Source organism: Gekko japonicus, unplaced genomic scaffold, assembly GCF_001447785.1.
Source record: "Gekko japonicus isolate JY-2015 unplaced genomic scaffold, Gekko_japonicus_V1.1 scaffold100, whole genome shotgun sequence".
In the NCBI taxonomy this organism is placed as follows: Eukaryota; Metazoa; Chordata; class Lepidosauria; order Squamata; family Gekkonidae; genus Gekko; species Gekko japonicus.
In genome coordinates, this window is record NW_015167060.1 from 554,621 (window position 1) to 578,236 (window position 23,616).

The 23,616-nt window shown below is 49.1% G+C and overlaps 2 protein-coding genes across 2 annotated transcripts in view; both read right to left on the minus strand.

Annotated features, from left to right (window-relative positions):
* DBN1 (drebrin 1) overlaps window positions 1-16,239 on the minus strand; it is a 37,579-nt gene extending 21,340 nt beyond the window's left edge. Inside the window, 1 exon segment of the mRNA XM_015412541.1 lies at window positions 16,038-16,239. Coding sequence (XP_015268027.1) covers window positions 16,038-16,123 — 86 coding nt within the window. The 5' untranslated portion in view covers window positions 16,124-16,239.
* Window positions 16,240-21,165: 4,926 nt separating this feature from the next.
* Window positions 21,166-23,616, minus strand: part of PDLIM7 (PDZ and LIM domain 7) — a 52,245-nt gene continuing 49,794 nt past the window's right edge. Inside the window, exon 14 of the mRNA XM_015412538.1 lies at window positions 21,166-21,962. Coding sequence (XP_015268024.1) covers window positions 21,876-21,962 — 87 coding nt within the window. The 3' untranslated portion in view covers window positions 21,166-21,875. The remainder of the gene's footprint in view (window positions 21,963-23,616) is intronic.

Sequence of the window (23,616 nt, forward strand, 5' to 3'; positions counted from 1 at the left end):
AGTCTTGTGAGCAAAAATTCTACTTTGTGAGCTACTGGCATTAAAGTTGTGAGCGAATGATATGGCGACTGCATAAATTAGTTTGCTCTGGAGCCATCTTTCCTGAGCTAAGACAAAAAATGTGTGAGCTGGAGGCTAAAAAACTGTGAGCTAGCTCACACTAACTCATCTTAGAGGGAACACTGGGACTCAAGAAGCAATTTTTCTCCAGGCCAGTTTGGCTGGGGATCCTGGAGGGTTTTTTGCCATCTTCTGGGTATGGAACAGGGGTCACTGGGGGTGGAGGGTGGGGTTATTTGTGAATTTCCTGCATTGTGCAGGGGGTAGACTAGATAATTGTGGAGTTCCCTTCCAACTCTATGATTCTGTGACTTCTGCCCACCTATTCCCAAACCCTTCCTCTTCCTTCAGGTTCCTTCCACGCTTTATTTATTACCACCCCAGTATGTGCCTAAGGACTCCAATTTCTTTTGATAATAACAGAAAGAAAACTATGCAAAATAAAGAAATGCAAATTATTTAACTTGCGTAATTTATTCCAAACACATAATTTGTCCTTCTTTCATATTAAGGACACACAGCCCTGGGCATCATGAGATATTGCTTGAGGGGAACAACTTAGGGTAGAACTACATAGTTTCCCAACCCTGTCTCTCCCGTATTATGCTAAAATGGGGATCGGGGCAATTTCAGGTGGAAACTAGGGGATGTGAATATCACATGTCTTTTGACACATGCCTACTGGAATTTTGGTGGCTCACTGAGACGTTTTAACCTGTTCTCTCTCTCTCTCTCTCTCTCTCTCTCTCTCTCTCTCTCTCTCTCTCTCTCTTATACACACACGGGCTTTACAGGGGTGCATCGGTGATGCAGGAAATTATGTATACCCACCAGCTGATTCTCACCTATTAATGCCTTCCATGGAGATAGATCAAGATGGGTAGCTGTGTTAGTCTGTCTGTAGCAGTAGAAAAGAGCAAGAGTCCAGTAGCACCTTAAAGACTTTGGGTGCGTTCAGACGGCTCTTTAGATCCGCGTGAGGCACAACAGACATCAACAACTGGGAAACATCCATCTTCCACGAGCATCCTGTTTTGCCGCGCTTCGGAGCCGTACTAAAAAGATACTACTTTAAATCTGGAGTTTTCAGTTCCGACGGGCCACTCGCAGACTTTCCCCCGTCTGATTGTTCCACTGTGCAATTAAAAATGGCACCCATTCGGGATGGTCTGACGTCAGATTGATTCTGCACATGTGCAGATAACCAAAGATGCAATATCATGCTTATGCGCATGCACAAACTTTTGTTTTTTTAAAAAATTCAGTGGACGCCGTCCAGACAATCCACAGCGGAAGCAGCGCGCAGTAAGACGATTCCCCCAGGGGATATCTGGTCGTGCGAGGATGGATTTAAAAAATCAGGATCAAATTTGAGCCGGCATAATGGTGGGATTAGCTGTCCGTCTGAATGCACCCTAACAAAATTTGTGGCAGGGGATGATCTTCTTTGAGTCACTGCTCTGAAGTATGTGAAGAAGTGAGCAGAGACTCACTAATGCTCATACCCTGTCACAAATTCTGTTAGTTTTTAAGGTGCTATTGGACTCTTGCTCTTTTCTACTGCTATAAATGCCTGCCACCACCACCACCCCTTTCTACATTACTTTAGTAAATGCAGTTTAGAAATAGGCATTTGTTGAAGTGCTGTGTAGTTCCTCCTCTAGAATCACTTACCCACATCCATTCTTGCTGCCTCACAGGTTGAACAATGTACCCAGCCACTGAATACCCAGCTGAGAGCTGTATATAGAAAATCCCACTCAAAGCTGTAAACACCCAGACCTTCCCAAAAAAGCAGACAGGAGGGAGAGGAAGAGACAGAGAACCCTTCCCCCCAGCATCCACTCTCAAAGCCTTACAGTGGCTTCCTCTTTTTCAAGGGACTTTGTCTTCTTCCTCTTTCTTCATCTAGGCAAAGCAAACCCTACCTGGGCAGGAGCCCCCAATTACGTGAGGCCCCCATGCTCTGCTCCCCAGTTCCCGTGAACACTCCAGAAAAGCTACAGCAGTGGCACCAACAGGCTCAGAGTGCAGGGAATGTGCACTGTGTAGGTGGGCACTGCACTCAGCCCCAGCTAGGACAGAAGGAATACTAGCTAGGGGCATTCCCTTCTGAGGACTCATGTGAAGACAGACAGACTCAAGACGGGGGGGCTGGGTTGCCCACAGACAGAGGAGACTCCCAGTCCTCCAGCATTCCCAGCCTCTGCAAGCTCATGGCTATCAAGAAGGACTTCAGGGAGAGAACTGAGGGTGGCAAAGCAGGGGCAGGGGACTGGCACTGAAAGCTGTCAACAAAGCTGTCGAATGGTAGAGAGAGCTGAGGGTTGAAGCAGAAGTGTTAAAAGGAAGCAGCATAAAGGTGGGCTGCAAAGCTTCTGTCCCATACAGCACCTGGCTCGCATTGCAAAGCCCCTACATAAGCCCGCCTTTCCCCGCACACCATACTCTCCATGCCAAGTTGGTCGTGCCATTCTGGAGGCAGGGCTGGGCGGGAGAGAGGCCACGCTGCAGGGAGCCAGACACAGATAATGGCACAAACAAGATTGACTCTAATCCAAAAAGCCAAATCCCCTAATTGGAAGATCAGAACCGGGCTCTTTCCTAGAATACTGCCGCAGCTGCTCTCGGAGAAGACTGCAACCAGACGCACCTCTGGGCCCAGCAACAAGGGCACCAGTGAGAGGGAGAGAGGACATGAACTCATGAGAGTCTTGCACAGGCACACAGCACACAGCAGCTTTGACGGAGTTGGTAAATATGCCAGGGCATTCACAGCCGGCTCCGGAGGGCAGCAAGGTGGGACAGATGCCAGGGCTCTGAGACAGAGCCTGAGGATGCTGGGGAACACTTTAAATAAGGGCACTACTTGCTCTTCTGTTTGCACAGTGCTGTCCTCTAGTTACAACCTGCTGACCAAAAAGGATCACTTGTGGTCTCAAGCACAGGAGGCCCCACTCCAATCCTAACGCTGGCGCTGTGGGACGTTCCCCAGACAAATCTCACTTGAGACACTACCCCTTCCAGAAAGCCTCTGGGGCCAGGAATTGTTTCACTGTGCCCAGAAATCTCAGAAGCCCAACAATGACCATGGCAGTGAATGTCCACTGCCACCTTGGAATCTTCCCTCATCTCTTTCACACACACACACACACACTCGTAGAAACAGTAATACTCGAGTCTCAGTTCATCTACATTGGCTCCCAATTTGTTTCCAGGCCCAATTCAAGGTGCTGGTTTGGACCTCTAAAGCCCCATACAGTTTGGGACCAGCTTACCTTAAGGACTGCATACCCGTGTACTAACCTACCTGACAGATATGGCCATCCGAAGAGTAATCAACATGTGGAATTCACTGCCACTGCCACAGGACGTGGCAGCAGCTGTAAGCATAAACAGCTTCAAGAGGGGACTGGATAAACATATGGAGCAGAGGTCCATCTGTGGCTATTAGCCACAAGGTATAGATGGAACACTATGTCTGGTGCAGTGATGCTCTGCATTCTTGGTGCTTGGGGGGCAACAGTGTGATGGCTTCAAGAGTTCTGGCCCTGCTGGTGGACCTCTTGATGGCCCCTGGTTTTTGGCCACTGTGTGACACAGAGTGTTGAACTGGATGGACCACTGGCCTGATCCAACGTGGCTTCTCTTATGTTCTTATCCTCTGAGGTCCTGCTTCAGGGGGCCCTGCTTTCTGAGGCTAGACAGGGGACAATCTGAGAAAGGGCCTTCTTGAGCCAGTTTGGTGTAGTGGTTAAGTGCGCGGACTCTAATCTGGGAGAACCAGGTTTGATTCCCCACTCCTCCACTCCCACCTGCTGGATGACCTTGGGCAAGCCGTAGTTCTGGCACAGCTGTTCTTGAAAAAGAGCAGTTTCTGTCAGAGCTCTCTCAGCCCCACCTACCTCACAGGGTGTCTGTTGTGGGGAAAGGAAGGGAAAGGAGATTGTAAGCCGCTCTGAGACTCCTTTGGGTATAAATCCAATCATCATCATCATCTCCTCCTCCTCTTCTTCTTGATCAGAGTGCCAAAAGTCCCTCCCTGGAGCTATTTGTCTGTCCCCATCTATCAATACCTTCTGCCAACAAGTGACTTTGTTTTGTCAGGCTTTTCTGCAATGATCCCTCCTCTTTGCCTTATGTTTTACTTTGCTGTATTTTGGTTTATATATGTATCTTTAGCTACGGTTTTTAATAGGTTTTATGGTGTATTTTTATTATGCTGCTTGTTAGCAAACCTAGGTGGCCCAGATTAGCAGATAGAAATAAATAAATGAATGAAAAACCGGAGATCAGAAGGATGGAGTGTTGCCACAGTCACTAGAATTTTGGCCTAACAAGGGAGATAAAATGACACCCTAAACTGACACCCACACTGCCATATAGAATCCCATGGTCTTTCCCAAAATGAAGAGAAAACAGGCCGTGGTCTGGCAGAGCAGCTGTGAATATGGGTACATCAGAAAGCAAGGGGATTTAGGGGCTTTCCAGACAATGTGCTTTGATGGAGGGAGGGAAGAGAGGAAATGAGCTCTAGTGACTAATTTGCTGAGCACCTTCCAAATGATATCGCCCAAGCAAATGTCTCTCTGTATTGATGAGGAGGAGCACAGGAGAACCAGCTCCCTAGCACTCAGCCCACTAAATCTGTGAGTACTACGCAGATGGTGGCTGAAGGAGTAATAGAGGCAGAGGCCGCTGCCCATGACCTCAGCTGTGACATCCCCTGTCACACACCTCAAGACATGCTCACTTCCCCATCATGCATCTGTCACACAAAAACCGAATATGGCCTATAGCTAGGATCTTTCCTTGTCTCAGAAACTTCCAGGCCAGCAAAGCCATGCATGCCCGGAAGTTAGGCTACCAGCCTGTGTGGTTTGGCCTAAAAATCGTGTACTGAATCTGAAGGAGGGAGAAGAAAAGTATTGAATAACACAACTCATTTCAGAGCTGAAGCTTACTGGAAGAATGGATGCTTCGTCTGAGAACGGGACAAAATGGTTGGCTTCTATTGGAATAAACCCAGGAAAAGGCTTGGGGGCTTTGTTTGTCTCAGAGCAGCATGGAAGAGGCGGTACAAGAGGCAGACACCCGCTTTCCACAACTGGGTATATCAGTAGGCTTGACTCTCTAGTTCCAATGTAATCTAGAAGTAGCCTGTGATTTCATTCTGTTTCCTCTCACAGTTCGCTCCTTCTCCTTTTACACGGAACTGTGCTTTTTAAAAGAGAGCTTTCCTTTTATTACAAGTGGGCTACAGATAAGGAGTCATGTGGGCACGTCTACTTTAGGGGTTCCCACTTTCCACAGAGGCAATGTGCCTCAGACCAGGCAGGCGAAGTGCCAGGGGATGGGCTTGCACCCCACAGTTGCACCACGTTGCATTCTTTCTTTTTTTTAAGTTACTTTTTATATTAACTTTTATAGATGCCAAGTGTCCTGCTGCGCCAGTACAGCAAGAGAGCTTGCTAATCTTTTACAACTTGGCAACAAAGAACAGCAAGTCTAACTCTCCTCTCCCCCATCCACTGCAGAAATCACCCACCTTTTTCAGTCAAATGCATTGTCTTTCTTTCTCCCCTTTTAAGCCAGAACTGTGTGCTACAGCCCTTCTCTAGAGCAAAACATATACATGCTGCGTCTAAATCAGGGAAATGAAAACTCACGAGCCCTTACTCCCCCTTGCAAAAAGGCAACTACTACCTGAATATCATGGGAATGATATTCATATGCTGTGGGGGCTACCATAGTTTGCCACAGAGAACTTTTAAAAAATGGCTGAAAAGCCCCCAAAACGTAGTACAAAAACAAGATGGGGGTGAAGGAGAGAGGAAACGATGGTTCATCTCCAACTTTAGTGGAGACAGTTGATAAAGCAATATATTTCGAAGTGCTGGAGCTCTGATTTTGAGCCTGAAGGAACAAAGATGCATTAAAAACCAGAGAGCAGCTTATGAGATGTATTCTGTTAACTGTCCTGCTATACCCTGGATGAATGAGATGAGAGATGAGTGGTACAGGGAGTGTGAATCCACAGAGGCACCAGTAAGATGTCCTTTTTGCAGGTGACCTTCTGAAGCCATCCAGCCTAGCACAATCACAGCCACCCACACTTCCCTGAGTGCAACAAGGGGCAGCTCATCTAGGTAGTCCTAAGCTAGCATGTTCAGTGCAAGCATCTGAACCTGAATTGAAGGAGTGGACAAGAAAGAGGCAGCCCCCCCTCCACTCAGGCCTGAGATGTCAGGCAGCATCATCCTGTGATGTCACAAAGGCCATCCCCTCAGGCCTTCCGGCTCTATCAGGCTGCTGGCAGGGGCAACATGTCAATTCACTCTGGAATAGAATTGGTCCCTGTGGGTGGGAATGGCAGCAGACCGGCAGCAGCTGCTCTCCAGCAAGCAGAGTCACACCAAGGTCTTCCCAGCCGTACAAAAGTGGCCAGCTCGAGCAGCAGGCAATTCTGTGGGTGTGCTGCGTATATGAGAATCCCTGCCTGGTACCAGTTGTCCTCATTCTCACACTCAGGCTGCCCTGCCATCTTGTGCAGTGTCACAGATGCAGTGTTCTTCACCTTCTCTGTATCTCTGAGGTACACACTTCCTAGCACTCGGTGGGGCTGCAAGGCCTAGGCATGAATTCTGGCTCTTCCCGTGGGAATGCCCAAAACAAAGGCAGAAAATGGTGAGCTGTCCCAGCAGCCAGAACATCCAGCGAGAGGAGGAAAGCCCTCACCATGACCCAACCCAAATGCAGGTGGATTCTTGCTGAGTCAAGTTTTAAACGCATGCCTGTGTTTTAGGAGAGTCTCCTAAAGGAGAATTGTCCTTCTAAAGGGGATTGCTGGGCTGTTCCCCTTCATCAGTCCCACATCACTCCTATATATATCTCCTCTCAACTATCATATTCCATTCCCCTCGTCTTAAAAAAAAAAAAAACCCAGTAGGCGTAATATACCACTGCACCTTTCCCAGTGGGCCAGGCCCACATTCAGAAAGGAAACCCTGGTGCACAGGCCTGCCCACCTTACCTAAAATGGAACTGGGGGGGGGGCAACCTCTTTTAAGAGATTTCTGGTGCCCAGTGCTTTGTATTCTGTAGCCAGAGCGACTGAATGCAAGCATATGTTACACAGCAGAGTGCAGCACCAGGTCTTTGCAGCCAGAGCAAGAACAGGTCCCTGCCCCCACAGTGGGAAAGGAGAGGAGCAGGCTTCCCCCCCCCCCCCACACCACCATTGTGCAGCCCCTAGTCCGTCCACATGTGTTTCTAATGCACCGTGAGCCCCAGGGAGCCGGCGTGCAGAAAAACGGCACCAAATTCCTTTCTGATCAAGTAATGGGCCCCAGCAGCCTCCGCAAAGGGGGGGGGGGGGAGAGGAGGGCAGCCTGGACTGCCAGACCTTATGCAAGGAGGAGACACAACAAACTAAAGCTCCCCTTTTGTGGAAGGCTGGAAAACAGGGCTTGGCCTTGAGAGAGGAAAAGGAGTGAATGGGATGAGGCCATTCTGGGCGTCCTTAAAAAAACGAGCACCACACGAATGCTATGACTTATTGCAGTCCATCGCTGTTTCACCTTTTGCCTGGGCTCCCCTGCAGCCCACTGGTCCCCCCATGTCCGTGCTCCAGCAGAGTCCAACGGGGTAGCCATGTCAGTCTGCGGCAGAAACACGCCCCAGATTACTTTTGTGTTTGGGCCCAAAGAGCCATTAAATTCCCACATATTTTTAACAGCACCCAATTTGGGAGGGGGAATCCCAGTGAGGCCATTCTGGGCGTCCTTAAAAAAATGAACACCACACGAATGCTATGACTTATTGCAGCCCATAGCTGTTTCACCTTTCACCAAACTCGGTTGCTTTGCCTGTGCTCCCCAGGCGCCCCCCCCCCCGTGCCCGTGCTCCAGCAGAGTCCAACGGGGTAGCCATGTCAGTCTGCGGCAGAAACACGCCCCAGATTACTTTTGTGTTTTGGCTCAAAGAGCCATTAAATTCCCACATATTTAACAGCACCCAATTTGGGAGGGGGATCCCAGCATAATTCCAGGATAATTGAAGCGTCAGACAGTAAGCACCATCTTCACACAGAAACACATACACCCACCCACCCCCCAGTTAAGCTCCCCTTTACAACTTGAGAGCGGCTTTTGACTGATGAGTATTTCAGCAAAGCACAGTTCCAACAGAGCCCCCTCCAAGGTTGCCAGTCCTGCAGGACGCAAGGACCGCCCAGGTGGGTTAACCCTTAGGACACCACAAGTGGATAGGGGGAATATCACCCAAGCTGAGCCAGCCCCCCCGCAGAACAGAGGCTGGGTCTTTGCCCCTTCTCTCTCAGCCAGCAAGCAGCAGGTTCTGCCACACTCAGCACTATTGTGGGCTCTCAATCAGGAGTCGCTCTCACCAGGTAATTGAATTGACGCCCCAAAGCCCAGCAGCAGCCAAGCACTGCCTGGGGATTTACAGCTCCCCTCCCCAAGATAGGCCATTCCACCCCAATGACCTTCAGCTATAAGAGCTGGTCAGGTGCCCCCTCCCCTCCTTTCCCCACTCCATTGTGGGATGGAATTACTCAGACCACATATGCTTTGGTGCACTGACAGCTGCTGGGGCTGCCAGGGTGGGGTTCACGGCATAAAGAAGTGATTGTTCAGCCCCACTGCACCCACCCCCAGCTGCTTTGCACAGCATCTTCCAAGGAACTTGTCCCGAAAAGAAGACTGTCAATGCAGAATTTCCTAGCCCTGTTTCCTAAAAGTACCAAAAGGAATTCATTTTTGCCCCATTTTCAGAACTAAGGCTAAACTCCAGAACACGCCTCTGGGCACATCACAAGTGCTTTTACTTCAGCACCAAGTAACCGACAATCTGCCCCAACATGTTTGAGGTTAAGCAATTTGACTTCCTGGCAGGGCTTAAACCATTAGAAATTAAGCACTGTCTACAGGGTGCATCTGGTAGGTGCCTTTGTGCCTTGAAGCTAAGTCTTCACGGTGTTTCATCTTTCATTTGCCATCTCAAGAACTGGGAGAGGGAACTAAGATGCTTTTAGGTCAATACCGTTCCTCTTTTACACTGCACTCTGGAGCTACAGAACCTACCCAGATGATGGGTGATGCAGAATCCAGTCTGAGGAACTGAAAAGTCCCCCCCAAAAGGAAAACCCTTAAGAAAAAGAGTCCATTAAAAGGAGAAGGGAGCCACTGATACTTGCACAAGAGTGATAGTGTCTAGATACTAGAAGTTTTATAGCAGCCTCTATTACAGTAAAGGGAACATGCTAGAAATGCAAATTCCACTTTGATCTTTGTTACCTTTGAAACCCACTCTCCCATTCCCCAGGCTTAAAGCCCTGCAGCTTCTACCACTATTCTAGAAATATATGGCTTTCTGAGCCTAGCCACTGACCTCATCTATTTCAAAGCCCCTCAGCCTCCAGAATTCCACTTCCGACCCCTTCATGTGTCTCTCAGGCGGCTTCCACACTGAGGCTCCCCCCCCCCCCCTTTTGGCAGCCAAACTAGAGCATTTTTTCCCTGAGTAGCCACATGACATCATACTCTAATCACGCTCCAAGAGCCCTTTCCCCATCCCCAGCATGCTCTTTCCCAACCCTGCTTTGCTACAGCCTTTAGAGCAGGGTGCAGTTCAAGTGCATGATTGTACCATCCGGCTAGGAAGTTCACATCTGCCAAGATCCCGCCCCCATTAGTGTCATTTTTCTTAAGCCAGCCTCTTGCAGCCACCACTTTTTGTTGCTGTGCCACCACGCTTTTTATTTTTGATCAGCAATTGCAACAACAACGCTATAGGGATTGCCCCCCTCCAAAAAGCCCTTCAGTGGCACAATGAGGGAGAAATGCAGGGGAGATGGCTGCTGAAGAAAGAAAGTGCAGAAAAACCCCACCTGGAAGCCCCACTGCTAATGCGAAGGCAGAGTGGTAATCAAGGCAGAATGGGGGGTCCTCAACATGTAGCTGCAACTTCTGTCTCACTGGCTACCTCCAAACCTTGCCAACTGCCTCAATCGGTGTTCCACCTTTTCCAGCCTTGGATGATTCTGTTCACCTCTGTCCCATACATCACAGAGGCCTGCCCTGTGTTAAAAGCAGTGAATGATCTCAAAATGAAGAAGCCTCTCAGCAGTGGGCATCCTGAGGCTGCTGGCAGGCATGTTGCAGGAGGAAACACTTTTGCTGCAGCAGCAGCATCTGCAAGGGACTTCTTTTCCAAGGGCCAGCTTGGTTTGAGCACTTCTGCTGCTCAGGAAGCAGGAAGCGGCAAAGGAAGGCCAGAGAGTCTGATGCAACTGGGAGCCAAAGAAAGGCCATCCAACAGACAAGAGATCCCAGTGCCAACGGGAGGGGACGAGCAGCCGAGGTGCCGGGAGTTACAAAACATGTGCAAGGAAGGGAGAGGGAGCGAGAGACTCCTATAGTAGTGAATAGGGCTGGCACGTCAATGGAAATTGAAGTGGTAATGAAAGCTGGGAGGAACAATGGTTGGAAAGGGGAGGGAGGGGACAGTTCCAGGAGCTGGGAGGTTTTAATAATTTTGCCAATAGGCTCCGAATGTGCAAGGCCAGCCATTCCAGCAGGAAAAGAGGCTGGGTAGGGCCTAGCCTCCCTACCCAGATTCTAGCCAGATTACAGGGGAGTGTCATAGCAATTTTCATCCTGCAGCTGGAAGAGGGAAGTTAATCTCCTTCCTCTGCAAACTGCCACAGGCCAGAGCCCCGGCAAGAAAATCTGAGTGCTGCCAAAGCCCTCCCTAGACTAATGCCAGGGTAGGGATTTTCTATTCTGATCTATGATATGCTAAACGGAACTGTTGCCTTGCCTCCTTATTTGGAAGACCCAGGCATCTCCTGCACAAGCCACTCACAAACTGCTCACTCTGAATATGACACAACAGGGTCACTGGAACAAGCATGAGACACTGGGGATATCTACTCTTACTGGCTACAGTCTTCTTGGCAAGCGCCAGACAAATACCATATTCTGTATGATCGGAATCAGCTGAGGTAAGTGCAGCCCTTGTCCCTGAAAGCAGTTTACCAAGGGGGGGCAATTGGCTCTACCAACGCGGGATTCCCTTGGGCTCTCTTCTCCCTGAGCATTGCCTTGGAAACAAATCCATTAGCACGCCCAGAGTGTTCAACCCACCTCCAGCTGTAGATGACCCTACAACTGACCTCATTTTCTGTGGAGGGATTTTCTTCTGCATTGGCCTTTCCCTCCCTGGCCCGAGAGAGATCCTCAACCAGGGCCAGGGCTGCCTGAGAACATCCAGGCCCTGTGGGATCTATGATCTTTCTGCAGGGCTTGTAAGGCAGAGGTGTTCCGCCAGGCTTTCAGCTGAGGACAGCGAGGGGAGAACAACTAAGTGACACTCTCATACCTCCCCCCTCCCCCCTTAGGAGGCTACGGGGAAGGTGCAATTTTTCCTGAAATTTCTGCCACCTTGGAACAGACTGGTTTTATCTCTATTAATTTGTATAGTATTTTAGTATGGTTTTAACTTACTCTAGATTTTCTGTTGTTCTTATCTTGCTGTAAACTGCCCGGAACCCTGCCTGCAGGGAAGGGTAGTCTAAAAGTCTAAAGAAACAAACGCTGATTCCTCACGTGAGGACAGCGAGGGGAGAACAACTAAGTCTGACATTCTCATACCTCCCCTCACCTCCCCCCTTAGGAGGCTACGGGGAAGGTGCAATTTTTCCTGACATTTCTGCCACCTTGGAACAGACTGGTTTTTCCTCTATTGATTTGTATAGTATTTTATTATGGTTTTAACTTACTCTAGATTTTCTGTTGTTCTTATCTTGTTGTAAACTGCCCTGAACCCTGCCTGTAGGGAAGGGTAGTCTAAAAGTCTAAACAAACAAACAAACTGATTCCTCAGGGGCCAAACCTGCAGCTACCTGGCACCCTTCAGTATCGGGCTATTGCCACAGAGATGCAACTGTCTTACACTAGGTCCCCAGGAACTTTGCTTGGCTGCTCCTCCTCGAACTCTCTCCAGTTATTCTCATGTATAAGAATATTTACCATTATTTACCATTGATATTTTTTACAATGTAAGCAAAACATTAAAAAGAGCCAGGTCCCTGTAAAACAGCACTCTCTACTCTGTCAGAACTGAGGGAAGGAGTGATAAGACAGTGGTCTTCAACCCATGGGTTTTGATCCTCAGGAGGGTAACAGGATCCAACCAGGTGGGGTCATGAACAATGTTCCCTCTAAGCTGTGGAGTCCTGTGAGCAGAAATTCTACTTTGTGAGCTACTGGCATTAAAGTTGTGAGCAGGTATAAAAAGAGCCAGGTCCCTGTAAAACAGCCCTCTCTACTCTGTCAGTACTGAGGGAAGGAATGATATGACAGGGGTCTTCAACCTATGGGTTTTGATCCTCAGGAGGGTCACAGGAACCAACCAGGTTGGGTCATGAGACCTTAAAGAACTGACTTTTTTTGGCTATTACTTGGAAATGTCTGTTGCTAGTGCCCGTCTTTGGACACAAACTGAGAGGAACACGGAAGATAGTAAGGTGAAGCCACTCAGCAGAGAAGAGGATTCCTGTTAAGTAGAGGCAGATTTGGAGACACCCTTTCCTCTTCCTTGCAAAAGCTCTCCCTTGCATTTTCTGTTGCATCCCTCCCAGCACAAGTCTGCCCAAGCCACCCCACCCCACCCCCATCTCAGACAGTCAGCAAGACCCCCAATGCTCCATGTCTGTTTAGTGACCCCACACACACACACTAATAGGATCATCACTCTGGCTCCTCCTTTTCCTTTCACATGACTACATCCCAGGGGTCACATGCTGCCACCCAGTGGCTAAAGGTCTTGAAAGACTGGAGACCACTGGGACTCGGCACTACCTGACCTTCATTTGCATGAAGTGACCTTGCATATCTCAGATCCAAGCCACTCCAAGCACAGAACTGCACTTCACCCAATGCTGGCTTCATTTCCCATGTGCCCCCCCCACCCTTCTTACCATACACCCCACAACAAGTTGCTCATACATTATGTGCTCTAACTGCACCCTCTCCTTACTGATGCCACGTACATGTGAGAGAGATTCATGGGATGCCTCTCAGGGGGGGAAAACTTGTTTTCTGCCTGGGCCTGGAAAGGAACAGGCAAGCAGGAGCAGCTGGAGACCTTCAGCTTTGGACAGAAGAGTAGGAGGGAAGTAGTCTACAAAGAGGCAAGGGAACTCCTCTCTGTGCTACGAAGCTGGGCCTCAGCATGGGTGTGGGGGAGAAAATAGATAACAGCACTCCATCCATGCTGGCAAGAGAACATAAAGTATCATTATCAAAGTGGAGGGGCAGAACGCTGATGCAGTTTTCTAATAACCAGCCAAACTCTGGCCACCTGTATGCCTTACTACAAGCAAGCAAAGCGTGTGGCACAGCAGCAGCTGACAAGAACTAGGGGTTATTCTGTCCCTCAACAAGCCATGAACTGCTGATGTAGGCAGGTCCAGAGATAACATGGCAGCAGAGGTGAAGGGGCAGCTTATCAGGTCAGAAGAAACCAGTTCTGGGCATGAAGAGGTATACCCTGCCAGCAGAGCAGCCACTATAACATGAAAGCTCTCATCTGGAAAGAGGCCACATTGGTCAAGAAGGAGTGGTGAGAAATGGCCCCTGAAGTGGCGGATCGCCAAGCGCGCAGCACTTTTACAGGGATCTGGCCTTCCGGAGACAAAGAGCTTGCAATGGAAAGAGAAAACCACAACAGAGATACAGAGAGCAGAGCTCCTGGCAGACAGCGAGGGGTAATATCAAGGGCAGGGTGTGGTAAGGAAAGTATGAAGGGGACCCAGGAGACTCAAGCTAGCAATTGCAAGGAAGAAAACCCCTGCATTTCATTAAAGATTGAGAGCAAGAGTCAGTAATGCAGGATAAAACATTGCTACAAGTGATCAAGTTCTGAATTAGTAGCTCTTGTGAAAAAGTGGAGAACAATATTTCTTGGAAAAAGCACTGCAGCAACCTTGTCGATCATACATCTGCTTTTTTTCACCCACTCCTATTCTGATGGTTCAAGGTTCCTAACAATACAAAAAATGACCAGTCCAGTGAGGCTTGCTGGTTATATTGTTGTCCTATTAAATATTGCCTGCTATTTAAATAACCCCCCTGCCCCCATTTCTGGGTAAGCCAGACAAACCAAACTTCACAGGGTATTATTCCTCTTTAACACATTTATCCACAGAACAAAAGTGAACACGGTCACTATTTTTAAAATGGGGAAGTGATGGCTGAAAGAAAGCAACTTATTGAAGGGTGCAAGCAGACATGGATTTAGACCCAGGCTAAACCCTAAATATTTTTTTTCCTCCTTGTGGCACATGTGAGGTACCTGATTAACAGCTCTGTAGCAGGAACATGAATTAATCTCATTCAAAACAAGGTGGCAAGTCAGGTTCTGTTCCCTTGCTTTAGGTGATTACTCCTTCTGAATTCTCCTTCAGAAAAGGTTCACGTATGAGACCATCAGGGCATACCCCTGAGCTACTCTGAAAACTTGAAGTGGACGCCATCCATTGCAATAAGTCTCCTGTTGTTATCAAGGCAAGGAGAGAACATGGTGACTGTTGTGGCTCCAACTACGAAGCTCTCTTGGCTGCAAACATGAACACAGAGGCCTTACTCAGCCTTTCAGGCGGATGCAAAAATGGAGCACATGCCTATTGTTTGGGGGCGCTTCATAGGCTCCAAGGCTCTGTTTCACCCCTTCAGGCTACTTGCAAATCAAGGGTTCTCTATATAGTGGCAGGCCCAAGAATGTCAAGAGCTGACACAACCAATGTCGTTTCTGCAAAGCGCCTGAACTCAAAGAGTCTGTGAAAAGGACGGGCCTGAGCCAGATCTCCCCACCGCCGCCACCAAGAGAAAGGAGATGCAGGCGCGTTTTGCACATTCAGGCCTCGGCCGCTACAATGGAAGGATGCGACAGTCATGGGCCCTGCCCTCTCTCTAATCGAGCTGGGAGGGCTGCCGGCGGAGGGCCCCCCTCGCTTTTTACCCCTTAAACCCCTCCTTCCCATCCTCCTCAAAGCCCGGCGGCCCCTCCCCTCAAGTCTTCAGACCCCCGCCTCCCTCCTCGCCCAGCCCCACCTTCCTTTGTGTAGTGTCTCTCTATCAGATAACTTTCACCCCGAAAGGGAGGGGGGACCCGAGGCCCGAGCTAGACAGCGCCCGCGGGATCCGCGCGCATCGGGGCCAAGCACCAAGCCGGATGGTCCGGACCGGCTTGCTGGGGGACCACGGAGGGCTCGGGACGGCTCTGCAGGCAGGAGCAGGTGGAAGAGACTCCGGGGACCCGCCCCCGCCGCATCCGAAACGATGTGCCGGGGGTGGGGGTGGGGGTGGGATGGAAAGGAGGCGTCTTGGCCGTGGGGAAGCAGCAGTATCTACGTGCCAAGGTGCCCCTTCAAACCCCAAATGGGACCGGGGGGTGGGGGTGGGGGCGAAAAGGGCGCTCCGGGAGCCTCCTTCAACTGTCCCCTCCCAAAAGAGCAGCATGGGCTTCGGGGCAAGGATGTCGTTCTAAATGTCTTCCCTGCCTCCACCCCCGAACGATACAGAAGGCTACCCGAGCATCCTCAAGTGGTGCCCTCTGTGCGCCCCACAAAAGTAGCCTCGCCCCAGCTCCCGGCCTGGCCGCGCTACCAATGCACCATTTTGGGTTGCTAACGGCTTCATTCCCCCGGCTGCTCCCCCCGCCGCCCTGTCCCAGCTTTGGGGGCATCTTGCCAGTGGGAGGGCGCGGATTCCCCACAATCAACCACCAGGTACTATTATTTTTTTTGGGGGGGGGGGATTGCTTACAATTCCTCCAGGAAAGCAGGGAGGCGGGCAGGAGACACCGCCCACGCCCCCCTGCACAAAGCGACTGTAGCCACCGCCCCCCGTCCCCACCGCGGGGACAAAGAACCGGCTCCCCGGGGCGCTTACCAGTCGGTGGGGCTGTCCTCCGCGATCACCTCCTGATACGAGGCCAGCAGCTCCAGGCGGTTGGCGCCGAAGCTCACGCCAGCCATGCCGCCGGCGAAGGGGATGCTGCTTCGAGGACTAGTCGGGGGGGAGGCCAGCGAAGGAGACGGATAGAGACAGGCCGCCTGCCTGCCTCGGAGACACTGCAGCAGTAGCAGCGAGCGAGCGAGCCGGGCGGGATAGGAGCGGAGGCTCCGCCTGCTAACACGCCCGGTCCTAGCGCCGGCGCACGCCTCCCTACCCTTGGCCATCTCTCCAGCGGCACCCGCCACTCACCTCCTCCGCCTCCTGACTTAAAACACAGGTGGGCGCCCGGCTTCAGCCATCTGCTAAGCAGTGTGGTAGGCCCGCACTCAGAGGGTCAAAGAGACGGATTTCAAAAGAAGGCACCCGAGGTGGAGGCTTTAGTTTGCAAACAGCTGCCTCAGTCCCAGCCCTTAAAACTTTTTAGAAAGGGTCAAAGGAACTCCACTCTCACCCCAGTTGTGGATGGTTATTTGTAGGGAAGAAAGGCACTCTGTGCTCTCAACTGTATTCTCTTCTATAAGATACAAGATGTTGATGAGCTCTGGGCTGCTATCCTCCTGAATAGGTTTCTAATACTGTGAGTCAGGAAAGGACTGGCAGATCTTAGACTGTCTCTGGAGAGATTCCTTCACCCATTAGTTCACCAAACAGCGCAGAGGGCATTGTGCCACACATAAAAAATATGGGGGAACACATGTTTCACAATGCATATTGATCTGGGAAATGCAATACTCAACCTCACCTTTGCTGAATTACACCAATACTCCCAGAGGAACCAGTTTTCCATTATAGTTTCAGCCATAATTTTCTAGAGTACATCCAGCAACACCTTATGGCCTGTTTATTTGGAACCAAGTTCTACCACATCCACTAGAATTTCATTCTAGGCAAGTACGCCAAGCATTGCATCCTTGTTCTTTCTTTTCTAGCTTCTGAAACACTCAATTTAGTGTGTGGTGGAAAGCAAAGTGCTACTGGGGGCATTCCATTTAGTCAGTGCTTAAGTTATTTCTTTGGACATTTCTGTACCACTTCACAAAGAGATCCAAAATGCCTAATAGAAATTTCCAAAAAAAACAACAAAGCAATCCATTTGAATAATAATTTAAAGAAAACTAACACATCCTGGGTGGGTCCTGATTCAATGGGCTGGCTAATGGAGGCCCCAGGCAGCGAGCCATCAGCTAAGATCCAAGAGCCCTTTGACTCTTGCCTTTGTGCCACTGGGCACACCCAGGCTTAACTACCTGCAAGGAGAGGAAAAAACACATTTAGCCCATTTAGTATTCAGCTGGTGATAGCAAGGCTAGCAAGATCTGCACAACTTCCTTCTCTGCCAAGGAAGGCAGATACATATCAATGAGGTGGATTCACATAAATGTGAAGCAAGCCGAGTGACAAACAGCATCTAGTCAATACCGAAAAGGGTATCCGGTCATGACATCAGGGATTTAAGAACCCCTACTAATCTTTCTACTGAGGATCCTGTCAGCAAAAAGTCAGGCTACCCATTATATCTCAGAATCATGGCTGGCATAAGCCCACAACAACTTGCTGTCAGCCCTCCTGCTTTGATTCTCCAAAACATTTTCGGAGAAGACCTTGAAGTCAGACACTGCCTCATTCCCATACAGTGAGAGCACTAGCTGGGCTGTCATGGCACCTTAAGAAGTAGGTGCCAGCACACAGCTTCTTCAAGTGTGAGGTTTTTCTTAGCACTGAATTTCTTTTCTCAGTCACCTGGCTCCTCCAGCGAAAGCCCATGTAAGCTTCTAGCCAAAATGCATTCTAAACATGAGAAACTACAGAGATGGCCTTGTCTCAGGGGGAAAAGAAACCCGCCTACTTCCAACACTGTCCACCAGTTCCTGTTCAGGGCTTCCAAAGCTGGCAAATCCAAGCAAAGAATTAATAACTGACCAGGACACGCCTATGCAAAAGTATCCAAAATATCAGCCTTTTACAAAAGAGAAGTCCTGGTAGTGAGCTGCCATAAGGCCTCCCTACTCTGAAGGAAGAATTTATGAATGAGTCCGGCTGGGGCTTCCATCTGTCCTGAGGTCTGCTTATAGATTATCAACTAATTACTTTCCTTGTGATTATGGCCTCAAAATTTATCTTGTCTGTGGCCTTGATGATGCTTTACCTCCCTGGAAAAATCTGTCTTCCTCCCTTAATCCTCTGCAGAAGAAAATTTGTTCTTGCTGAACAGAACAAGCAAACAGCCCCAAAGACACTAGGGTGGATTCGACAGCCACCCTCCCCCCACTGCAACATATGGACCTCTGCATGACACAAATCAAAGCCAGCAAGAAGCCAGCTTGATAAGATGCTCATTACTGCACTAACCAACCAGCTCACGACAGTAAAAACTGCAATCGGCAAGGAAGGCTCCCACCAAATACAGGATCAGCAACTACCAAGTCCAAGCAATTTTGGATGGCGGCTACACCAGGCATGGAAAAGAACCACAGGCAGTACACCACTGCAAGCACATTATTCACTAAGATACCTAACTACCAAGTCCAAGCAATTTTGGATGGTGGCTACAAAGCTACACCAGGCACGGAAAAGAACCACAGGCAGTACACCGATGCAAGCACATTATTCACTAAGATACTTAATAAGGGGTGCATGGAAAACTTCTCCAAGTTGATCAGGAATTGCACAATGACTTGTTAAAAGACAAAAAGGGAGGAAATGTCTGAACATAAGAGAAGACGGGGGGAAAGCAGGACTGTATGACAACTGCTGGCCAAAAAAACTGTGTCGCTGAATTTATAGTGGTGTCAGGGGCAGGGAGGCACTCCCAATAGATCTTGGGCCGCTGTATGCTTCCCTAGCAGGTCACTTTGACCTTAGTAAAAAAGGTAAAGGTTCCCTTGCTCGAAAGCCAGTCGAATCCGACTCTAGGGTTGCGGTGCTCATCTCCGTTTCCACACCGAAGAGCCAGCGCTGTCCGAAGACGTTTCCGTGGTCATGTGGCCAGCATGACTAAACACCAAGGCGCACAGAACGCTGTTACCTTCCCACCAAAGTGGTCCCTATTTATCTACTTGCAATTTCTTGCTTTCGAACTGCTGAATTTATAGTGGTGTCAGGGGCAGGGAGGCACTCCCAATAGATCTTGGGCCGCTGTATGCTTTCCTACCAGGTCGCTTTGACCTTAGTAAAGCCTGTCATAACTTTGAAAGGACATTAGTTGATAGTTCTCTGCCTTTAGCTCCACTGTGGTCATCCACCATTCTCATAAATCGGACAGCCAAACAGTACATTATGCTTTCAGTGAGTCAGATATGAGTTCTCTGGAACCAACTTGTATTCCTTGCAACCACACAGCAGCTGCAGAGGACTGCTTTTTGAAGGACCATAGGGCCCCAGTTTAGCTCAGGACTACTGTCTGGGGAGAGGAGGGGCTCCTGCCCCCCCCCTTTACCAAAATGGCTTCTGAGATTATTGTTTTATTCCCTTATGGCACTGCATATGTGCTGGGGCAAACAAGAACTCCAGGGCTATTCTGACCCAGGAAAATGGCAAGCAGGGGAAGCCAGGCATCCCTCCTTCCCCCAGACTGCAGCCCCAAGGCAAAGCCAAATCCCATTGGTCCTCTAAAAAGCAGTTCCCTGCAGCTGCTGTGTGGCTCCAGGGAAAGTGAGTTGTGTCTGAGCAACCCATACCTGACTTGTTATTAAACACAACACAACACATACTTTGGCTAGGCACTACAGTAAAAAGGTTCGCTTTTCAGTCACAGACCACAGCTCGCTCCCCTCCCCATTTGCTTTTCTTTAATAATTCCCAATACCATTAGGGATATGATGTCTTCAACCGCTGGCCCATTTTGACAGCGAGAATATCCCAGACCAAGCCAAGCAATTCTAATTTGCTGCTCTGTGCTTTATTCCCGGCATTTTACGAACTGAAGCACCTCCATTCCACCCAAAGACGTTCTGCAGCTGTCACTTTCCAACATGAGGACAGCTGCTAGTTACAGTGATATTGAATTCTTCATGCCACAGGTCTCATACTTTCATAAAATACCCCCTTTTGTTTTTCTTTGAGCACAACGATAGGGCTTAGGAAGCGATGAAATAAGACTAGTTTTATTTTTTTTAAACTTCCTCACCTCTTTAGCCCACTGATGGTAAGCACGCAGCCTCCCCCCTTCCAGTGCTGCAGACAATGCTTTGTGTAAGCACAGAAATAACCAAAACTGACACAAAGACTCAAAAGGCATATTTATTAGGCACTAAAGGCACCACTGAAGTGGCAAAGAATGACAGACACCCAGCCGGACAGTACGGTCCTGGGAGAGAGTCTTACAGCACAAACAAAATAGTAATAACTCTTTGGTAAGGAAGCTTCAGGGCCACATCCAGCCCAGGGCTGTGAGCTACAAGCTGATGCAGCACCGTGTACTGGGAAGTGAATGTTTACCTCATGATGCAAGAGAAGCAGCTAGTGCTGGTGTGGAGAAGAGCCTGGATCCTGCAACACCTCTGTTCTCCAATGGCATCTTAATTATTTTCAGTTACTTTTTTTGGCTGCAGCTTACAGCACCATGCTCAGCCCTGGAGACAGGGTCTTCTCTGCTAATACTTTTGTAACAGGTAAAGCTTTTTGGGTGGGGAGGGTACTTTGTTTCCCCCTTGGCTTTGGGAAAAGCGATTTCGCCATGGCTGGCAGTGGTCCTCTGCTGTTAAGTGCCAAATGTGGCCAAAGGGTAGGCATTACAAAACCAGCCTGGATCATTCCCTTATTAGATTCCCTTACTGGGGGAGAAAAGGCAAAAGTAGGAGAATGTGGTTATTTCACTGCAAAGCAAGCAGGGAACAAAGATAACAAGCCCCATTCAGAGTCAAGCTTTGAGAAGAGCTGCTACCCAAAAGGGTATGCAAACACTTGCTGTCATACGCCTCAGCTATACATTCCTGGTGGCCATCATAAGGTATCAGATATAGGCACAGAGTTACCTACTAGAATGTAAATTCCAATGTGAGGACCCAGTTTGGATCAGGGCCATGCCACATGGGGGAGAGGAGGAATCAACTCCCCCCCCCACACACACACACACACTGTCGTCTTCCCAGATGAAAAATGGGAGCTGCTATTTTCCCTTTTGGGAAAACCTCTCTGTAGCCATTAGTGAATAAAAGCCTCCCCAGTGGGGGGAAAGCAGTTCCCCTGGGCCATTTCAAGTTAGGCAAATGGCACAGCCTGAAGTCCCTGTCTCACAATCCTGATCCCAAACAGGGACTACAGCACCTGGGAATTAAGTTCCCAGCATGGAACTCCCGAGACCAGAGTCAGTCAATTTGTAATGTGTGGATGAGCCCAGACAGAACAGAACCACCTCGAACGATGCCTACTTTGCAACAGTACTAACACCAGCAGTCCTTCAGCTATACAGTAATATTCCATTCCCTCTTTGGCTGAAACTACACAAGTAACAGAGGCGTAGGCAAGTCCTATAGGCTAAGGGCACTAAGCCCACCACCCCACCCCAGGCTAGAATGGGCAGTGCCTAACTGCCTGACACTTGGTGCAGAATGAAAATGTATTAAAAAGCAATGGTCTGAATCCATGTAGCTGAATTTTCCCAAAGGGAACCCTGAGCATTCTACCCCCAGCTAGGAATGATTGTCAAGTGAGGGATCTGGGGCCCAGCTCTACAGACAGGACAAGACAAAAACGTGGTGAAAAAGAAATACAGGGGCTGGGCAACAGCTTGAGCAGTCAGGACCCCCTCCCCTCCCCCCCCCTTTCCCCTCTTCACACATGGGAGAAAGCATGACTCTTGCACAGAGGCTTATCCTTTTTGGAGTAGAACGTCTTTCCTTCCAAGTTGATCTGGCAGATCTGTGAAAAAAGGGAATAATCGGTGACCAAATGCTCACAGAGGCAAGCAGCAGTTTGCCCCCTCCCAGTGCAACAACAGAGACAAAAAGCGAAGAATGGTAGTACTTCTACTACGGACACAGTCCAGCATCAGCTGCAAAGCTTTGCCTTGGCACTGGTTGCTTCCCAGATCCTAGCACTGCCACATGGCAATGAAAAGATCTGCAGGGCAGCTCTACTCTCTACACTGGTGCAGGGACTAGATTTTTTAAATTAAATTAAATATAACACACACTCACACAGCCTTTCCCCACTTTCACACAGTAGCTGACGGTGACTTACAAATGCCACACCACATACAGATAAAACCCCCCACTATAAATACAATATTAAAATACAGAATAATGCATTTCATGTATATTCATCCTTTCTCCCCAATGGGGACCCAAACTGGTTTATACCATCCTACTTGCCTCCGTTTTATCCTTACAGCAAGTCTATGAGGAAAGTTAGGCTGTGCATGTGTGATTGGCCCAAAGTCACCCAGCGAGCTTCCATGGCAGAGTGGGGATTTGAACCTGGGTCTCCCAGATCCTAGACCAGCACTAACCACTACGCCACGCTGGCTCTCCACTACTTGTAACCTGCATAAACATTGTATCGATCGTTCAGCTATCCTCAAAGCCTTTTTAAACAAGAAGGTTTCACAAGGCCACCACAACGGTGCTAAGGTGGGATACTCCTGAGTCCTGACTGATTAGTTATCATACAGCATTGTGTGAAGAATACCCAGAAGATACTAAGATTATCTGGCAGCCACAAGTTCTACCTCTTTCGCATTATGCACCACTAGGTGGCGAGCTAGACTTGTTTTTAAGGCAAAGGCATTTCAGAGGTGGTTTGCCATTGCCTGCCTCTGTGTCATGACCCTGGTATTCCTTGGAGGTTACCCTTCCATATACTAACCAAGGCTGACCCTGCTTAGCTTCTGAGATCTGATGGGATCAGGCTAGCCTGGACCTCCTGACTGCTCCTGGGAGACTGTTCCAAAGAACAGGTGCTGTGGCAAAGGAGGAAAATGCTTGAAGTGTGGCAGAACTAAGAGACTGTGGGAACAGGACACTTCAAAGAAAGCCTTAAGAGGCTCTACCTTGGCACATGAATTCATCCTGTGAGAAATGGTCCTTTGGGAATGTGGACCCCAGACCAAACACAGCTTTGTAGGCTAAGAACCAGAACCTTGAATCTGACCCAAAAGTAAATAGGCAGCAAATGCCGATGACATAAAATTGACCTCTAGTTAACTAGCAGCTGCATTCTGTAATAATTGAAGCTTCCAAATCACCTTCTAGGGCAGCCCCACATAGAATACATTCCAATACTCCAGTCTTGAAGTTACGGAGGCACAGATCAGAAGCAGACTGTAGGGCATGAACTAGTTTCCAAATTAGTGAAGTTTAAATAAAACACTGCATTGACCTGTTCCTCCAACCTCAAAGCAAGGTATAATAAGACTCCCAAGCTCTTTACTGAATTTGTTAACTTAAGCACCACCTTGTCTAGGGTTGGCAAGACAATTCCCTCTAAAACCTTTCCCTTACTGATCAGCATCACCTCCATCTTGTCTGGATTCAGCTTGAGCCTTTTACTCTTCAATCACTGTCCAAGAACAGAG